Source organism: Lactuca sativa, chromosome 6, assembly GCF_002870075.4.
Source record: "Lactuca sativa cultivar Salinas chromosome 6, Lsat_Salinas_v11, whole genome shotgun sequence".
NCBI classification, from domain to species: domain Eukaryota; kingdom Viridiplantae; phylum Streptophyta; class Magnoliopsida; order Asterales; family Asteraceae; genus Lactuca; species Lactuca sativa.
Window position 1 is genome coordinate 187,174,582 of NC_056628.2, and position 19,261 is coordinate 187,193,842.

The following is a 19,261-nucleotide window of genomic DNA, read 5'->3' on the forward strand; positions in this document are numbered from 1 at the left end:
ACTGCTTCGGAACTTCGGATGGGACGGGGCATAGCCTCGCATAAGGGCAATGTGGACGATCGGACGCCTAGGCCTCGAGTACGCTGGGCGTACGAGCGTACACTGGGCGTAACTCGGATCGACCTGGTGACTCCTCCTTCGGATAATACCAAGATTAAATATTAAAATTTATATTTTAATTATTTAATAAACTTCAAAATTTCATATCTTCTTCATACGAACTCCGTTTTCGATGTTCTTTATATTCATGCGTAGATGAGACTACGCTCTACAACTTTCGTTTAGATTTCGTCGGAAAATTTTGAAATTATTTTTATTATTTAATTTTAAAATGTCGCGGTAAGAAAATTTCGTTAGAAATTCATTACTTCATTATCTGACGTCTGTTTTTGCCAGACTTTTTACCGTTTTAATACCATTTTCGAGACCTTCGATTCTCATTTAGGTCATTCCGGCCAAAAGTCGCTCGATCTCCGTTTCGAGTTTTTTGCTGTCTGTCGCTAAGCCGAACTTGGAAAAATCATAACTTCTTTATACAAAGTTAGATTTGGGCGTTCTTTTTACGTACGATCACGGTTTAATGCCATCTAACACAGTAGGTAATTAATTTGAGATTTTTGGACATTTTATTTTCGAAGTAAATTTCATTATATCAAAAGTGGTTACAATACGTGCCTTTTTAGGTCATTACATAAAGTTGAAATATCGGGTTGTCACAAAACCTACTCACCCAATCCATCCTCACTATCACACATACACCCCCTTGGGGATTCGAATCAAATCGGTCGGATAAGGCACCCCGAAGATCTCCAATGCACAACCCTGATACACTCTGGATGCAGAAACCCCATGTTCGTTGGCGATAGAAACCTGCAACAGACAATCCAACTCGCTAAGTGTCATACCAAAATCCTTACTAAAATATCATGACATGAAAGACAGACTTGTGCCCGAGTCAAACAACATAAGAGCATGCAAAAAATTCACTAAGAATGTAGCTATTAGAAACATAAAGATAAGCATACCATGATATAATCGAAAGGACAATAAAAAGAAACATACCAGTGACGACGTCTAGCGCTACCCTAGCCTCCTCGGCAGTGAGCTGAAAAGCATGAACCTAAGCCCTCGGGGGCTCTGCCCTACCTTGGCGTTCATCGATAATCCTCATAGTGGCTAGCACCAGATCTTGTGCCAACTTGGCGGTGAGCAATGGACATTTGACCTTCACATGGTCAACCTGATCACAATTGTAGCAAATCATGGTGCTTGGTACTGGGGTCGGCTGGCGACAATCCCTCGCAAAGTACTCGTCGTTGCCACATTTGTGGCATCCAGAAGTATGTCAATAAGGACCCTCATGAACCTTGTTGTACATGTCGAAAGTGTGGCCTTCTGACTCCCAAATCTCACATCAATGACCTTGAACCGCTTTTTCGTAGGCTGCGACTACACAAGGGCATGCCTTAACTCCCTCGTCTGGATCTCCATCTCAATCTCACGGTGCCTCGTGGCCTCCTATAACACAATGAGTGAACAATATCGTTGAGTGGACACAAACTTGTGGATATCCATCTTGAGCATGCTCAAGTACCGGGTCATATGAGCTTTCTTAGAAGCATTAAACTTAGGGTAGAACAACGCTCTCTCAGTGAACATCTCGGTGATCTCCATCACGACTCAGTACGTTGACGCAGGTCCAACTACTCCTGGGCCAATCTCTCCCTCTCAACAAGAGGAACGTATATCGAGTGGAACAGATCATAAAATTGTTCCCATGATACAACAGCTCTCTGCTCTGGAGTATATGAACCAATAACCAGCCTCCACCAATCCTTTGCTCTAGACCGTAGAAGGTTCAGGGCGCACTTGACGTTTTGGTCAGGTAGGTAGGAGCAAGTAAAAAAACATCCCTCCACATCGGATAGACACCTCATGGCAATGATTGGATCCTGGAATCCATCAAACATCGAGGGCTTCGTATTGTTGAAGTCCTGGTACTGGAAGGCTCTGTTGGAATAGTGTCTAAGGTTGTAACTATATTAGGCAAGTATTTGATCCGGTTGTGCATGGTCCTTTTGGGTTGCCTTCACCATAGCAACTTGATAGGATGATTTATTAAGAGAGAGTAAATATTATTAATATATATTATGGGAATAATATAATGAATAATATATTTGTTATTTGATTAATATAAGTCATAGAATTAATTAGAATTAATTTTGGTGACTTAAAGAGATTAATTAAATAAAGGGGTATAAACTGTCAATTGTTTGATAGTTAAGCTTTAGACTGTAAATCCATTTGGATAAGCTATGGACGGATTCTAGAGGCTTTAGGATAGCTAAAATCGTCCATTAGAGTTATCTATGGAATGGATTTGGATAGCCTTAAGAGAAGATTATCCAATTAGGGTTTAGGTTGTAACCCTTAAGGAGTCTACAAGTATAAATAGACCCCATGACATAGGGAATTCGACACCTCTGAAAAAGCAAGAGAACTCTGGTCGAATTCCTCCCCTCTCCTCTCTCCTAAATCATTCTTATTGCTATTGGTGTTTGTAAGCCATTAGAGGAGTGACACTTGTGACTCTAGAAGCTCCAAGACCTCAAGATCAACAAGGAACTCAAAGGTATGATTCTAGATCTGTTTCAATGTTGTTATTTAACCTAATTAGTCATTAGAAGTCTTGGATTCAAAAGCATGTTTAGTAGAAAGCCTAGATCCAAGCATTAGGGTTTTGCATGCGCACATAGGAAAGTTCTTATGGCTAAAACCCATCAGTGGTATCAGAGCCTAGCTTGGTTTTCTTTAAATTGTTGCTTGATTAACTGAAACAAACCTGCAAAATTCGATTTTTTGGTTTCTGAGTCACTGACTCGGCGAGTCCCAAGGTGGACTCGACGAGTAGGCCTGACTCGGCGAGTCCCCTTGTGCACTCGGCGAGTCCAGGCGTCAGGAATGACCAGATTCGGGATTTCTTTGTGTTTATCTTATGGAAACTTACCTTAATGATAGTAGATCAACCTAAATCCGATTTTACAATATATATGACTATTATCTTGATCTAGAAAAGGATATTTATCAACTAATTAAATATTTAATTTCCTTATATGATAATTAATTAATTATTTAACTATTTTGGTAATTATCTTTCAAAGAAATCTTGAATAAATCAAATATAGATAATTAGGATATTAATTGTTAATTGGAATTATTTGTTATTTGATCCTCCATGTTTTAAATGTTTAAAACCTACCCTCATGTTTTGAAATTTACTTTTGTGATTAAAAGTTTTAATTTAGACAGCTTAAATTTCAAACCCTAGATTTTAAAAGTTTTAAAATACAACCCTATACTAATATGATATTACTAGAATAATATATATATGTATAACTAAATGCTAGTCTTACCGTTAGTAGGCCTCATTCACGAAGCCGATCTAAAAGGTGGGTATAAGGTTGCGGCCTATAAAATGGCGCTTAATGGGTGTACACTCACACCCACCGCTCGCTTGATTGGTGGAGGGTCGTTAGCCGAACGGGTAGGATAGGGCAACCTCATTCTCTCATTAAAAGTATAATAAGAAATACAAAGTAACTACACATATTTTTCCAAAATTTCCCAATCCTAGTTACTTTAGGAAAAGTGAATTGATGCAATCCCATGAAATTACACTTTGCACCTTGCTAAGATGTTGGTGGAGCGTGTGTGGTTTACCGGCACACTAATTGGTTCTAAGCGAAGGTGGCAAAGGGTGATTCATTGTTTATCATAGTTCGATGGAGCGTGTGTGGTTAACCGGCACATCAAATAGGTGATTGTTACAATGAAGGCACCATGTGAATTTGCATGGTAATTCACACCTGCTTTGTGATCCTCGGCATCCCAGTCACAAACGAGAGGGGCATATCGAGATTTAAACATGCCATTGAATAGTTTCAATGAATCTCATCCGAACCTAGGAATTCTCAAAAACACTTAGGACTAATAGTTTAAGTTTTGTGATGGAGAATTAGTGAATCGTCATTCACTTACCTTCAATTATTTGCATGTTAGATTACGGCATCCCTTTTCTAGTATGTAAATGTTATTGTTGGATCCTAGCCCTAATTTTCTTATTGGGTGATAATTAGGGATTCTTATTCTAATCTATCTTTGTCCTTTTCTAATTGAAGATGTCGAACGCAAACAACGCTGCTGCTAGTTCTTTCACGTTGATGAGCCTTTGCCAAAAGGTCACCTTCGATGGAACGAACTTTAGCGAATGGATAAGATACATTCGCACCATTGCTCGCTATGAGGATAAGGAGTATGTCCTCGATGAGAAGATCGAGAAAATCAACCCCGAAATTGCTACTCCCGCCGAAATCACCGCCTTTGAAACTCATGAGCGAGATGCAACGAAGGTACATTGCATCATGATCGCCACCATGAACTCCGAATTCCAAAAGTCCTACGAGGACATGTACCCATACGAGATGCATCAAGACTTATTGGAGAGGTACCACCAAAACGCGAGACAAGAGAGGTACGAGATTTTCACTAACATGATTTCCGAGAAGATGGGTCATGGAGAATCTCTTACCGTGCACTTGCAAAAGATGCAAAGGTATGTTGACCGCCTCCGCAAGTTAAATGTTGACTTCGGTGAAGACTTGGCGATTGACATGGTGCTTCACTCTTTGCCTCCGATGTACAACCAATTTAGGATGACCTACCACATGAACAAAGAAGAGGTCACCCTAAGCAAGCTCCAAGGTCTCTTGAGGGTTGCTGAGAGCAACTTCAAGGACAAGTCTGTTGCACCCACTCCCAATCCTCCCGCTGCTCCTGTCTTGGCTATTGGACAAGGGAAGGGAAAGAAGAGGAAAGCTTCATCGAAGAACTATCGCAAGGTGAAAGCCCGAGATGGTGCCTCTTCTAGTGGGACCAAAGTTGACCCCGCTAAGCCCTGCTCTAACCCGAAGGAGGCAGAGTGCCACCACTGCCACAAGATAGGACATTGGAAGAGAAGCTGCCCGGATTACCTGCAAGCAATCAAAGAAGGAAAGATAAAGCCATCTTTCGCAGGTATATATACAATCAAATCTAACGATTCTAATCATGCTATTTCTTGGGTTCTTGATACCGGTTGTGGTTATCACATTTGTTCTAATGTGCAGGGACTAAGAAGAAGTAGGGATGTGGAGCAAGGAAGGATCAATCTAATCATGGGGAACAGAAGATCGTCGCCTGTGACCAAGATTGGAGTGTATTCCTTAGTGCTTAGGAATAGTTTAGTTTTAGATTTGAACAATTGTTGCTATTCTCCAGAAATGGCAAGAAACATCATTTCATTTCATGGTTTGTATAGACAAGGATTTAGATTTTCTTTTAATAATGAGAATGGTTCTATTTTGGCTTATCTAAATGGTGTCTTTTACTTTGAAGCTATACCATGTAATGGAATATATGAAACCGTTATGATTGTTGATAACTTAGGAAATGATGTTTTGAATATTGATTCTTCCACTAGTATGGATAAAGCATCCTTGTGGCATTGTCGTCTAGGACATGTCAACAAGAAACGCATAGCCCAACTCCAAAAGGATGGAGTGTTGGAGTCATTCGACCTTAGGGAAGATGACACATGCGAGTCTTGTTTGCTTGGAAAGATGACTAAGTCGCCCTTCACGAGTACATGTGAAAGGGGCGAGGGTCTATTGGACCTAATACATACCGATGTGTGTGGACCGTTTAGATCAACCACGAAGGATGGGAACCGCTTCTATGTGACTTTTACCGATGACTATAGTAGATATGGGTATATCTACTTAATCAAGCAAAAGTCAGACACCTTTGAAAAGTTCAAAGAGTTCAAGAATGAAGTGGAGAATCAATTGGGCAGGAAAATCAAGATGCTTCGATCCGATCGAGGAGGAGAGTACCTAAGTCTTGAATTCCACGATTATCTCAAGGAGTGTGGAATAGTTTCACAATTGACGCCTCCTAGGACACCGCAGTTGAATGGTGTGGCAGAAAGGCGTAATCGAACCTTATTGGATATGGTTCGCTCTATGATGAGTCGTGCTTCGCTACCAATCTCTTTTTGGGGGTATGCCTTAGAGACTGCCGCCCATATCCTTAACCGAGTCCCTACTAAGAAGGTTGCCAAACACCTCACGAGATGTGGACAGGGAAAGCTCCCTCATTGGCACATATCAAGGTTTGGGGTTGCGAGGCTTTCGTAAGCCGAGATACTCACGACAAGCTTGAACCTCGAAGTGTGCGATGTATTTTCATCGGCTACCCGCATACATCCTTTGGATATCTCTTCTATAGACCGAAGGACAATGTTGTCTTCGTTGCGAGGAGAGGAGTTTTCCGAGAGAGAGAACTCATAAGCCAAGGAGACAGTGGGAGGCAAATCGAACTTGAAGAGATTCAAGAATCGATAGATGAAGGAACCTCTACCGCTGGCGTTCAACCCGAGGAGGAAACTCCGGTTGAACCGATTGACGAATCCTTACCTCTTAGACGTTCCGATAGAGTTAGAGTTCATCCCCAGTTTTATGGCCTTCATATTACTACCGAAGGGGACACGTATATTAGTGATGGTACACTAGTAAACCTTGATGAACCTAATAGCTATAAGGAAGCCATGGCAGGCCCGGAGTCTGTAAAGTGGAAAGAGGCAATGGATAGCGAGATCCAATCCATGTATGATAACCAAGTTTGGAATTTGGTTGATTATGTGCCCGGACGTAAGACCGTTGGGTGCAAATGGATCTTCAAGAAGAAGACCGACGTGGATGGAAACGTGCACACATATAAAGCGCGATTGGTTGCGAAGGGCTTTACTCAAACTCCCGGAGTTGACTATGATGAGACCTTCTCACCAGTTGCGAAGATTAAATCTATTAGAGTGATGCTAGCTATTGCCGCATTTCATGATTATGAGATTTGGCAAATGGATGTCAAGACCGCTTTCCTTAATGGAAAGTTGGCTGAGGATGTTTACATGGCTCAGCCAGAGGGGTTTGTGGATCCGAAGCATCCGGATAGAGTGTGTAAGCTTGAGAAGTCCATTTATGGACTTAAGCAAGCGTCTCGCAGATGGAATCTTTGCTTCGATGAGAAAGTCAAAGAGTTTGGATTTGTACGAAGCGAAGACGAATCTTGTGTATATGTCAAAGCCAGTGGGAGTATAGTAAGCTTCCTCGTTCTGTATGTCGATGACATTTTACTCATAGGAAACGACATCCCGACTCTGCAGGAAGTTAAGTCCTGGCTCGGGAAGTGCTTCGCTATGAAGGACCTCGGAGAGGCTTCTTACATTTTGGGAATAAGGATAGTAAGAGAAAGAAGTAAGAGACTAATTGGACTTAGTCAGAATACTTACTTAGAGAAAGTACTAAAACGCTTTAGTATGGAAAACTCAAAGAAGGGAGAACTACCGATACAAAGTAATGCCAAATTAAGTAAGACTCAAAGTCCGAGTACCGAAGCTGAAATAGCAGAAATGATCCGAGTACCATACGCTTCCGCAGTTGGCTCAATCATGTACGCTATGACTTGTACTCGCCCTGATGTAGCCTTCGCTTTAAGCATGGTTAGCATATATCAAGGGAATCCTGGCAAAGCACATTGGATTGCGGTGAAAAACATCCTTAAGTACCTTCGGAGGACGAAGGAATGGTTCTTAGTCCTCGGAGGGAGTGATGACTTGAAGGTGCGAGGGTATAGTGACGCCAGTTTTCAGACCGACAGGGACAACTACCGTTCGCAGTCGGGCTGGGTCTTTACCCTAAATGGAGGAGCAGTGACATGGAAGAGTTCTAAGCAGGAAACCGTAGCTGATTCAACGTGCAAATCAGAGTACATTGCAGCGAGCGAAGCGTCGAAGGAGGCAATATGGCTAAAGAACTTCATCGGTGATCTTGGAGTCGTACCTGCCATAAAGGAGCCCATGGAGATTTTATGTGATAACGAAGGCGCGGTTGTCTTAACCAAGGAACCGAGGGATCATGGTAGATCAAGACATATCGACAGAAAGTATCACTTCATTAGACATCGTGTAGAAGAAGGACAACTCGTAGTGAAGAGGATATCATCAGAAAATAACCCAGCAGATCCGCTTACGAAGGGACTGAGTAGGGTTAAGCACTTGCAGCATGCTAGGAGTATTGGGTTGAAGGATGATATTAGCGTAGATTAGATAGTATTAGAAACGTGTAATAGATAAATGTAATTGGCATTTGATGATTAAATAAAGGAGTTTTATTTATGAGTAATGATACTATCTTATGTTAATTGTTTAGCTATTGTTTCACTTTGCATGTTTTGACTTCCAGAATAATTGAGTTTATTAGGAATAATATAATTGTTCAAATGGTCCACAATCGTTCATATGTTGGGAGTAGATATGAAAGAAGATTGTCATGAACTGGTGTGTTGATTGTCTGAATGGTGTTAGACATAGCAAAGGGTTGCTGCAACGTTCATAGTGCTTATGAACTAGTTTTGAGCATTGGAATAAACCCGCGCTTGCTGGAATCACCTTATGGAATACGATATAAAAGGTGATCGCAAGACGATAATATCATATAGTCTTAAAACCTAGATATATGGTTTATTATTTGTTAATTGATTGTACATTGATAATACGAAAACGCATCAGTAACTTGGTGTTATAAAACGTATTGTTGTGTATAGTTGGTTAATGAATAAGTAAATGCATATAAGTCGAAGTTTATCTGTAACTTTTATCTAAGAAGGTAAAAGCGATATCTCGGCCGCTCGATGATTTGATTTGACTTATGTGCCAGGCCCGGTCAGAACTGAATTGATGTGTTCGATTAAGTTCTATGTCAAATAAATCAGAGATCGAGAAACCTAAATGCGTGACTAACCATTCCATAGGATTGTCAGCATGATATCTAACAGAGGACTGTACGTTCCCTTATCTAAAGGACAAGATTGATTAGATCAGAGTTGACAGCGTCTTTGAGAGCTATGATTGCAAACCGAATTGTACTTGTATAGTTACTAGACTTATCCAAGTGGGAGACTGTTGGAATAGTGTCTAAGGCTGTAACTATATTAGGCAAGTATTTGATCCGGTTGTGCATGGTCTTTTTGGGTTGCCTTCACCATAGCAACTTGATAGGATGATTTATTAAGAGAGAGTAAATATTATTAATATATATTATGGGAATAATATAATGAATAATATATTTGTTATTTGATTAATATAAGTCATAGAATTAATTAGAATTAATTTTGGTGACTTAAAGAGATTAATTAAATAAAGGGGTATAAACTGTCAATTGTTTGATAGTTAAGCTTTAGACTGTAAATCCATTTGGATAAGCTATGGACGGATTCTAGAGGCTTTAGGATAGCTAAAATCGTCCATTAGAGTTATCTATGGAATGGATTTGGATAGCCTTAAGAGAAGATTATCCAATTAGGGTTTAGGTTGTAACCCTTAAGGAGTCTACAAGTATAAATAGACCCCATGACATAGGGAATTCGACACCTCTGAAAAAGCAAGAGAACTCTGGTCGAATTCCTCCCCTCTCCTCTCTCCTAAATCATTCTTATTGCTATTGGTGTTTGTAAGCCATTAGAGGAGTGACACTTGTGACTCTAGAAGCTCCAAGACCTCAAGATCAACAAGGAACTCAAAGGTATGATTCTAGATCTGTTTCAATGTTGTTATTTAACCTAATTAGTCATTAGAAGTCTTGGATTCAAAAGCATGTTTAGTAGAAAGCCTAGATCCAAGCATTAGGGTTTTGCATGCGCACATAGGAAAGTTCTTATGGCTAAAACCCATCAGGCTCTCCCTCCACCAATCCCTACAGCAGCGATGGACGCAGAGGCTGCAGCAGTAGCAGCCTCAGAGTAGTGCAGTGTACAGGTCATCAAAGAACTCCATCATGGAGGTCTTGATAGACCCAAACAACTCCAGTATCTTCCCCTGGAAAATAGAAAAAACCTCAGCATGAATCATCTCCCTAACCTGATCCACAGACAACCCTGACTTGTCCTGGTCACTCGCTCTAGCTCCTGATCCAGACCCTAACTCAAATCGCCTCATAACCACCATACTGAAAATATCATATGAGGCGTATATCATACCATAGGAACCATTCCACAACAACACCCTAGGGTTTGTGACATCTCTGCTACGCGTACGGGTCTTGTGCTTTCAGTAGTACGGACCCATACTACCTTCCGCACCTACCCATACTTGTCTCAGAAGATCATAACAACAACCTTAACAACACACACTAGAATATGCATACACCCTATTCTCACTTCCTAGAGAAAAGCTAGACATTCCTCAACTGGTCGACTGACCCCATATAACTCATCCATGAAACTTTCACCAACCCTACAACACTCGTGTATGCTAACCATACATAACATTAGATCCTATAGACAGTCAAATAATTGATTCTACCCTAACCCCACAACCAATCAAGGAACAGGAAATAAGGCTAAATCATACATTCTCAAGCTATAAAATATTAGTTATATATAATTTTGATGCATACACTAAGCAACTACAGTAATGATGTCAATTTCATATACGGAAGAAACCCTAGGCTAGCAGGCAAATTTATCGTGCAATTCCTGAAAATCCCTAGCCTATCACTAGCATGTTGTTCTATCATAACATAACATCAATTAACAATGTGGTAACATGGGGTATACTTATTGGCTCCGGCTGATCGTACACATCACATCCTTTCTTGATTATTTTTGAAAAAAATGTCAGAAAATCACTTTTTAAAAACTTTTATTGTTCCTTAGTTTGAGTCTGGATTTACACAGTTGTTCCTCCAATTCGCTCAAAATAAGGCTCTGATACCAACTTGTAACATCTCAAAAATCATAAGAAATTTAAACTTTTCAAAATAACCCATTTACTAAAAATAAGTTTTTACAAAACCATTGTTTCCAAAACATTAAGATTAACCACATGAAACCAAGGATGTGTACGGTCACGCCTTAGCCTTGCCACGGTCCTCTGAAGTACCTGAAACCAAACTAAAACTGTAAGCCAACAGTTAGTGAGTTTTCCCCAAAGTATCACCACATAAATAGAACAAACAACAACATGCATACAGAGCCTTCAGCATGACTGGACCACCTCACAGGGTCTACAGCCTATATGGGCCATCAGCCTGACTAGTCCGCCTCGCAGGCCTTTAGTCTATCCGGACCACCCTGGCTATTTTGGCCTTCGGCACAAAGCAGGACCACCTCAACCCGATACACCATCACATATCAATATATACCATAACAATCATATACAGGTGGTCATAGCGGTCTAACAGATCACAACAACATAACAACATCCTATATACTAGGATACAAATCTAATAGATCACTACAATATAGCAACATCCTATACGCTTGGTCAAACTTGGTCAAAATCAACAAGTTGACTGACTCAACTCAGCCGAGTCAACCTAGCCGAGTAAACTCAGGGCTCGTACGCGGGGCATACTCGAGCTTTAACGGCAGTCGGGGTGGTCGACCATGTACACGCTGTGTACTCCAAGTTACGCAGGTCGTACACTCATACTTCCCAATTCCTCCACAAAGAGCTTAATGCATCAAGCTCCCACGTCCAACTTTCAGATCCAAGGCTAAAATACCACTAAGAGTCATAAAGTTTCCAACTTTATGACTTTGCATGTCCATAAAGTGCTTAATACACAAAATCCCAACTTCTTCATGCCTTAAGACCTTCTAAAGCATGCATGGAGGAAAATTAACCATCAAGACCACATTTTTATGACTTAAGACCCCTCATAAGGTCTAAAAGGATGACTTATTTGGTCAAGAGCATGCCATGCTCAAGAATCACCATATTTTGGGACCAAAAGTTCCCTAAAGAAAGAAATTGCTAGATCTACAAGATAAATCAAGTTATGAACTTTTTACCTCTAGGAGGTTGCTAGCAAGTAGGGAATCCCAGATCTAAGTTGCTTCTAAGCTTCAAGGTCCTTACACTAACTTCTCCTTCTTCAAGAACACCAAAAAGGCACACAAATGAGCTCAAAACACTCTTCTCACTTAGGGTTTGCTAGAGGGTCAAATTCTCAAATGGGGGCTAATGAGGGAATGATAAATGAGGCTATAATGAGGCTTATATATGGACCAAACCCTAAAAATTAAGGGTTGAACTTTGTCCACGTATGCCATGCGTACGCGGTGTATGCCCAACGAACTAGGGTCTGCCCTAGTGTGCTCAGCGTACACAACATACACCCAACATATTTCCCTTAGCCCAAAATCTCCAAAATGCAACAATGTGTCATTTTGCACTCTTTCTTATACTCATGGACTAAAATGTAATATTTATTCATACATAGGGTTAAAATTGAAAAATACCTCAACATCGGGATGTTACATGTTGAGTAGGAAGGGGTTCACCGAGTGACCCCTTCATATTTTTCATAATGGTATTTTAAAACCTTAAAACATGAATTCGTTCCCTTATAATTTAAAAAAGTATCACGAAGTACCATTTAAACTAAAACTGATAAGTTCGTTGGGCTATAGTGACAATAACCGTATAATATAAAACCAAATCATTAGTATATTGTTTTTAAATAGGCATGCACACACAACCTAATACACATAACACACAAACGTCCATGGTTTGTATTGATTTACAAGTTACAATTGAAGTAGGTTGGTGAAAACATAACAATTTATTGACTTCAATGCTTAAAATGCGAGATCTTTATTAACTTATGTAGATTGACATGTCCGTAAAATTCTCACACAGATATGTATAATCATTTTCATGTTCAATTTTGTCCCGTTGAAATCCACAAAAATTAACGTGAATTCGTGGACCCTTTTATGTTAATACTCACCGCTTGAGAACTTCACTCGGGAAGTCGAATGTTCTCGAATATTTGTGGATATATGCGATGTGATGCTTATTCAACCCTTGTAAATTCACTTGCATGATTACATTCTAACTTATTCCTCCAAGTTCGTAAGCTTATCTATTTATATAATAAAAATATTTATCAAACACTACACTCTATTTATCTTATAGTTATAAGATATGGTTATTAGGGTTTATCGAAACCTATGGTTATTATATCCAACCCTCCACCCCTGCTCCAATTTAATATGTATTAAAAGATCCTATGATGAATCTTCTCTAATAAATGAAGAGTTTTTTGTTACTTGTCACACTCTCATTCAATTTGTCACATGTCATTTTGTCGTTATTTTGAATTATTATTTTTTTTCCACATGTCATTTTATGAGTTTTTCTATTTTATTAAATTTCCCATAATATTTTAATATAATAAATGTATATATATATATATATATATATATATATATATATATATATATATATATATCCTCCAATTTGATATGTATTAAAAGATCCTATGATGAATCTTCTCTAATAAATAAAGGGGTTTTTTTTTGTCACTTGTCACACTCTCATTCAATTTGCCACATGTCATTTTGTCATTATTTTTAATTATTATTTTTTTCCACATGTCATATTATGATTTTTTCTATTTTATTAAATATTTTAATATAATAATTGTAACAAATATAGTAATATATATATATATATATATATATATATATATATATATATATATATATATATATATATATATATTTCATTAATAAACTTACCTTAAAATTTCAAAATTTCCAAAATTAAAACTCATTAATTTCTTTTATTTACATATATTTGTGGAAACGGGATAAAAGATGTAATTTAACTTATAAAAATGATTTTTAACTCAAGTAAATATATTTCTAATGTTTTTGTTATATAATATATAAATTTTAACCAATTAAATTTACGATGGTTAGTGCCACGCATACAAAATGTGACACTGGTACACCTAACACCTAGAAGTTTCAATCTATAATTTCTACCAAATTTGACAAACCAATTCTTCTTTTGACTTTTCTTTGGTTGGCGAAAACAAATAAATGCGTAGTTTGTTTTTGGAGTTTTCTGTATATTAATTCAAAGATTTTAGCAAGTGATGTCCAGTTTATTTGGGTTGATGCACCGGGTTTTATATCTACGTACGACATAAGGTTGAGAGTTCTATTCCCTTAAACTACCTTTTATAGTGTCACATAGGATAAAATTTTCTTTGAAAATCTCTGTGGGAGTTGGGTTTGCCCCGTAAATATATTCGAACCCGGGGCGCTTGTTGAAATATTGTGAATGACATTCCACTTAAATTGTTTGCGGTTTCCAAAAAAAATCAAAGATTTTAAATCATGAAATATTTTGTATTTCTTTTTATACATCAACAATATATTTTGAAATAAATTCTTATTCTAAGAATATTTTGTTTTTCTTAAATAATGGATATGTTTTATGTTTTATGTTTATGTATTTTATAATATTGCCTTTTAACATTCTATTTCATAGAATAGCTAAAAAGAATTAGCTTTTAGCTAAAAAGCTAATTGAATTTAAAACCTAACTGAAGTAATCGTATTTGGTAAAATTTATGTTATATGTCAAATATAAAATAACATAAAAACAATCTTTAATATAATCAAAATTAACCTATATCACGCTAAAAATAAAATACAAAAACTCTAAAAATAATATAACAAAAACTGATCTACACTTTAAATAATTATTTGTATATTGTAAAATTTTGTTTTATTAACATTTTACACACAAATTTAATCATACTTGGAGGTTGCTTGGAGGTCTTTTAATGAAACTATGTGTATGTCATCTCTGAATCGGTTAAATTTAATGAATTTTGTTCAGCCTTAAATCAAAAACCTTAGAAGTATCTCTAAACGATTAAACAATCATATAAATTTCTAATCATTAATAAGTTGAAACATTTTAATTAACATTCAACACAATTCACCTAGCAACCCCTAGAAAGTATTTTTGTTGCCATGATAGTCATTATAATGATAATATTATATGTTATTAGAATGTTTTAAATAAAATTAAAAACTAACTTATAAATATAGATTTGAAAAACTTTTGAAAAAATATTATAAACATATCAATAAGTTATCTCAGTCAATTTTTTTAAAAGAACAAAAAACTAGCTTAACTAACATATATATATATATATATATATATATATATATATATATATATATATATATATATATATATGATGCGACATCGGCTCCGACTATCTGGAGGATGTGCTTCTACGCCGGAGACAGATATGCGAAGTCACAACAGACAAGACCGTTAGAGCCGCCTCAGGGACTGTGCCCCGGGAGCGGGCTCCAACGATCAATTTAAATCATCTGGTAGATCTGAGATGGTTATCTTTAGCTAGAGAGGACCATCTTGGTGCTGGTGGTGTATGGTGGCTGACGGCGAAGGGTGAGAGCTGAGCCACCCGGCCGGAGTCTATGACGGCGGATAAGCCGCCGGAGAAGGATCCCCCTTAATGGAGGAGATAGTGTTCATTATACAGGGGCAATTAGGTCAAAGGGAGTGTCAAGTCGGGCCAGCAGGAGAGCCCCCAGCAGGGTTGACAAATGAGCGTCAGGTCGGGCCAGCAGGAGACTCCCAGTAAGGCAGGCAAAGGAGCGTCAGGCTGGGCCAGCAAGAGAGTCTCCAGCAAGGCTGGCAAGGGAGCGTCAGGCGAGGCTGGTGCACCAGAGCTGGCTAGGCTATGCTAATGGACAATATATATATATATATATATATATATATATATATATATATATATATATATATATATATATATATATATATATATATATATATATATATATATATATATATATATATCAAAACTTTAATACCAAATAAATTAAATTTAAGAAAAAATGCATCTATTTTTATTACTTAAATGATTATTATCTAACTAGAATGAAACACATTCATTACTACTTGAAAAAAATAAATAAATAAAATAAAATAAAATAAACTCATATTGTTGCTCATATAAAAGAAAACCGCGATAATTTTTTTTATAAAAAATAAAATAAAAATAGAGCGATTTCTTTCTTTTGTGAAGATAACTCCAAAACCCCATCATCAAAATCTTTATGTTTCCTCCCTTATCTATAACTCCAAAATCTTCTTGAAAAACAAGCCAATTTTTCAAGAACAAGGATCTTTTAGAATTTTGCGATTAAGATCAAAACACACCATGTTTTCCGACCTCCGCCATCAACCACCACCACCGCCTCACTTCGCCGTCACCCACCACCTCGTCTCTACCTCCGAGGAAGCTGACAGCAAGAAAGAATCCAACACCACCAATGATGATGCATCCATTGAGGTGGTCCGGCGCCCTAGAGGTCGTCCACCCGGGTCCAAAAACAAACCAAGACCACCTGTTTTCGTTACTCGAGAACCCGACACCGCTATGTCGCCATACGTATTGGAGGTTTCCGATGGATCGGATATCGTTGCGGCCATCACAGGATTATGCAATCATCGGACAACCGGTCTTTGCGTGTTATCCGGTTCGGGAACCGTTTCCAACGTCTCATTCCAACAACCCGCCTCCACCACCACCGCCATAACCTTTCACGGCCGTTTCGATTTGCTATCGATCTCCGCCACCATACTTCCGTCACCTGTCACTACCAGCAGCTTCGGAGGGAGCGAAGGAATAACAGGTTCGATCACCCCTAAAATTTTGGAAAACAATTGTTTTACATTCTAATTTGTAGTTGATTATTCGTAGACTTTCTGTCTCGGCTTCCCGCTACTAGATTTGCCGTATCATTAGCCGGTCCACAAGGGCAGACGATTGGTGGAAACGTCAGTGGACCGCTTATAGCCGCCGGAACAGTTTACATAATAGCAGCGTCGTTCAACAGCCCACTCTACCACCGGTTGCCGATGGAAGAAGACGATCATGTTCGAAGTTCTGGCGGTGGGTCTGCTTCTGCAGCAAGAGAGCAATCTCCAGGTTCGGGTGGAGGAGATAGTGGAAGGCATCATGCGGCGGAACGGTCATCGGCGGCGGATTCATTATCGATGTATGGCTGCCACCTGCCATCTGACGGCATTTGGACACCTACACCACGGCAAGCCTCGCGCCACTCCCCACTTTTTTAAAGAATTTGCCTCGATCTCTGGCCGGAGGTCGTTAGGGGGTCTTCGTGACCATTAATTCCTTCATGTTTACTCTTTAGGTTCCCACCCCCCTAAATGTAGAAAATATATATTTCTACTTTTGTTGATAATTTGATTAATATTACTTTTTTTTTACTAATAGGTGTTTTTAGAAGAGGCATTATATATACTTGGTAACAAGAATCTAATTTGTCATTTAAGCTAAGTGCAACCAAAATATCCCCGGAAATATACTGGAATCGGAACCAATTAGGAACCGAATATATAATTTGATTCGAATATATAATTCGATTAGGTTTTTGATTCCTTCAAAACCATTAATTAGTTCTTGTTTTTTCGATTTTGGACCACCCAACTAGGAGTGACCAAATGGACCCTACCAACTAGGAGTTGTAACCAAACCATAAAACAAAACCGATGAGTAATTTGTTTCCATTTTCGGTTTCTCCATATCTATCAAATTTGATTCGCGTTTGTTTTTTTTTTTTTTTTTTTTTTTTTTTTTTTTTTTTTTTTTCGGTTTGGTCTGCTTTCGTAATTGAGTTCACCATAGTCTAAGGGGTTTTTGTTTTAAGAAAACTCACTTTTGACCATTTTTGGTTGTGTCGCGCAACACACGCGTAACACTTTGTCTTTAGCAGTTTGTTTTTTAAAACACTTCTGACTTAAACACTATTGTGTGTGTGTGTTGCATTGAGCGTCACTGAAACCATCTTCTTCAAACCACTTCCCACATTATTCTAATTCAATATTATTCAACATAGATTTAAAAAAAAAAAAAATTCAACATGTTTATTATTTTAATAATATTATAAAAGATGTTATAAACAATTTGAGTATATTTTATATAATTTCAAACTATTTGGTAAATTTTTTATAAATATTCTTTTGTGTTACATTGTCTATAACAAAATATTAATAAATTATAAAGTTAATCATTAAAATTATCAAATTTAATAAACCTAATCGGAAAAATAACCACCGTCTTATCAAAATGAACATGTTGTTCACTAAATTAACAATATTACTTATTTTTATTTAGCAAATATTATGTTTAAGTATTTTATATAAACATCTATAAAATCATGTCATCAATCTTTATATTTGATTTGCATATGATTAAATAAAATAAAATTTTGATTTAGAATTATTGTATGGTTAATTTCAGTTTATTGCAGCAGCATGTATATGTTAAAAAACAAACAGGCAGTAACCATTTGGTCCACCTTTTCTGTTGCAGAGGGATGCAGATATGGTTCACAGACTTTAGACACTACAACAAAAATGACTTACGACCACACTTTTTAAGGCCTACAAAATGTGACCGTATCCTACGACCATACTTATTTTTTTCGTCAAAAGGATCGTATATCGTGACACCATAGGTGTCATAAGACCACATTGAAATTCATCATCTAAGTGTAGTCATAATCTACCTTTCAGTCACATATAATGTGAGACGAGTTGGTGTTAACCATGGTCACTTTATATTTGACGTGATTATTGTTTATACTTTAGTAACATTTATTTATATTAAATCGTGATGTATGATATCATTTAGTCACAAAAACAAAACTTTTAAAGAAAATAATGCGACCATTAGTTTGGTATTAGTGGCATAATTGTGAAAATCATCGCTAATTATTACTTATAGCAACACTTGTTTTCAAAATGTTGTGGGCATTTTGTAACACCCAAAATCAGGAAGGCCAAGAAAGGAAAGGAAACCCTAAGTTAAAGGGCCGACTCGTCGAGTCCAAGGAGGAACTCGGCGAGTCCGAGCAGGATCTGGGTCAAGGAGTAAGTGACCGACTCGGCGAGTCGGCTAAGGGGACTCGGCGAGTTTGGTCTGAACGAGGAAAACCCTAATCTCAGGAGTTGTATCCTATATAAAGGGTGTTATGTCCCTCCCTCAGCCTCCATATCATCCTAGAGAACCTCTAAACCCTAGATTTCGTGTGAGCTTCCATCATTTGAGAGAAATAGCTTTGGAGGAAGGAAACTTTGGAAAGGAACTTGAAGATCAAGAAGGTTGCTTCAAAAGGGAGGTGTAGATCTGAGATCTACATCAATTTGTGTTCATATTGGAGGTAATAAGCTGCTATCTTCCCTCATTTGCATCTAGATCTTTTTGTTATGAGATTTGGGGTGTTATGGTTGTTTGAG

The 19,261-nt window shown here is 37.9% G+C and overlaps 1 protein-coding gene across 1 annotated transcript; it reads left to right on the forward strand.

Moving 5' to 3' along the window:
* The first annotated feature begins 16,000 nt into the window (after positions 1-16,000).
* Positions 16,001-17,234, forward strand: LOC111898837 (AT-hook motif nuclear-localized protein 17). The gene is made up of 2 exons (XM_023894714.3): positions 16,001-16,632; positions 16,701-17,234. The coding sequence occupies exons 1-2, from the start codon at positions 16,158-16,160 to the stop codon at positions 17,075-17,077; spliced, it is 852 nt and encodes a 283-aa protein (XP_023750482.1). The 5' UTR covers positions 16,001-16,157; the 3' UTR covers positions 17,078-17,234.
* The last annotated feature ends 2,027 nt before the right edge of the window (positions 17,235-19,261 follow it).

Bases quoted from the DNA above. Each gene is read 5' to 3' on its own strand.
- LOC111898837 (XM_023894714.3), top strand. From the start codon at position 16,158: ATGTTTTCCGACCTCCGCCATCAACCACCACCACCGCCTCACTTCGCC. The intron at 16,633-16,700 runs GTTCGATCACCC...GATTATTCGTAG, and splicing joins AGGGAGCGAAGGAATAACAG to ACTTTCTGTCTCGGCTTCCC.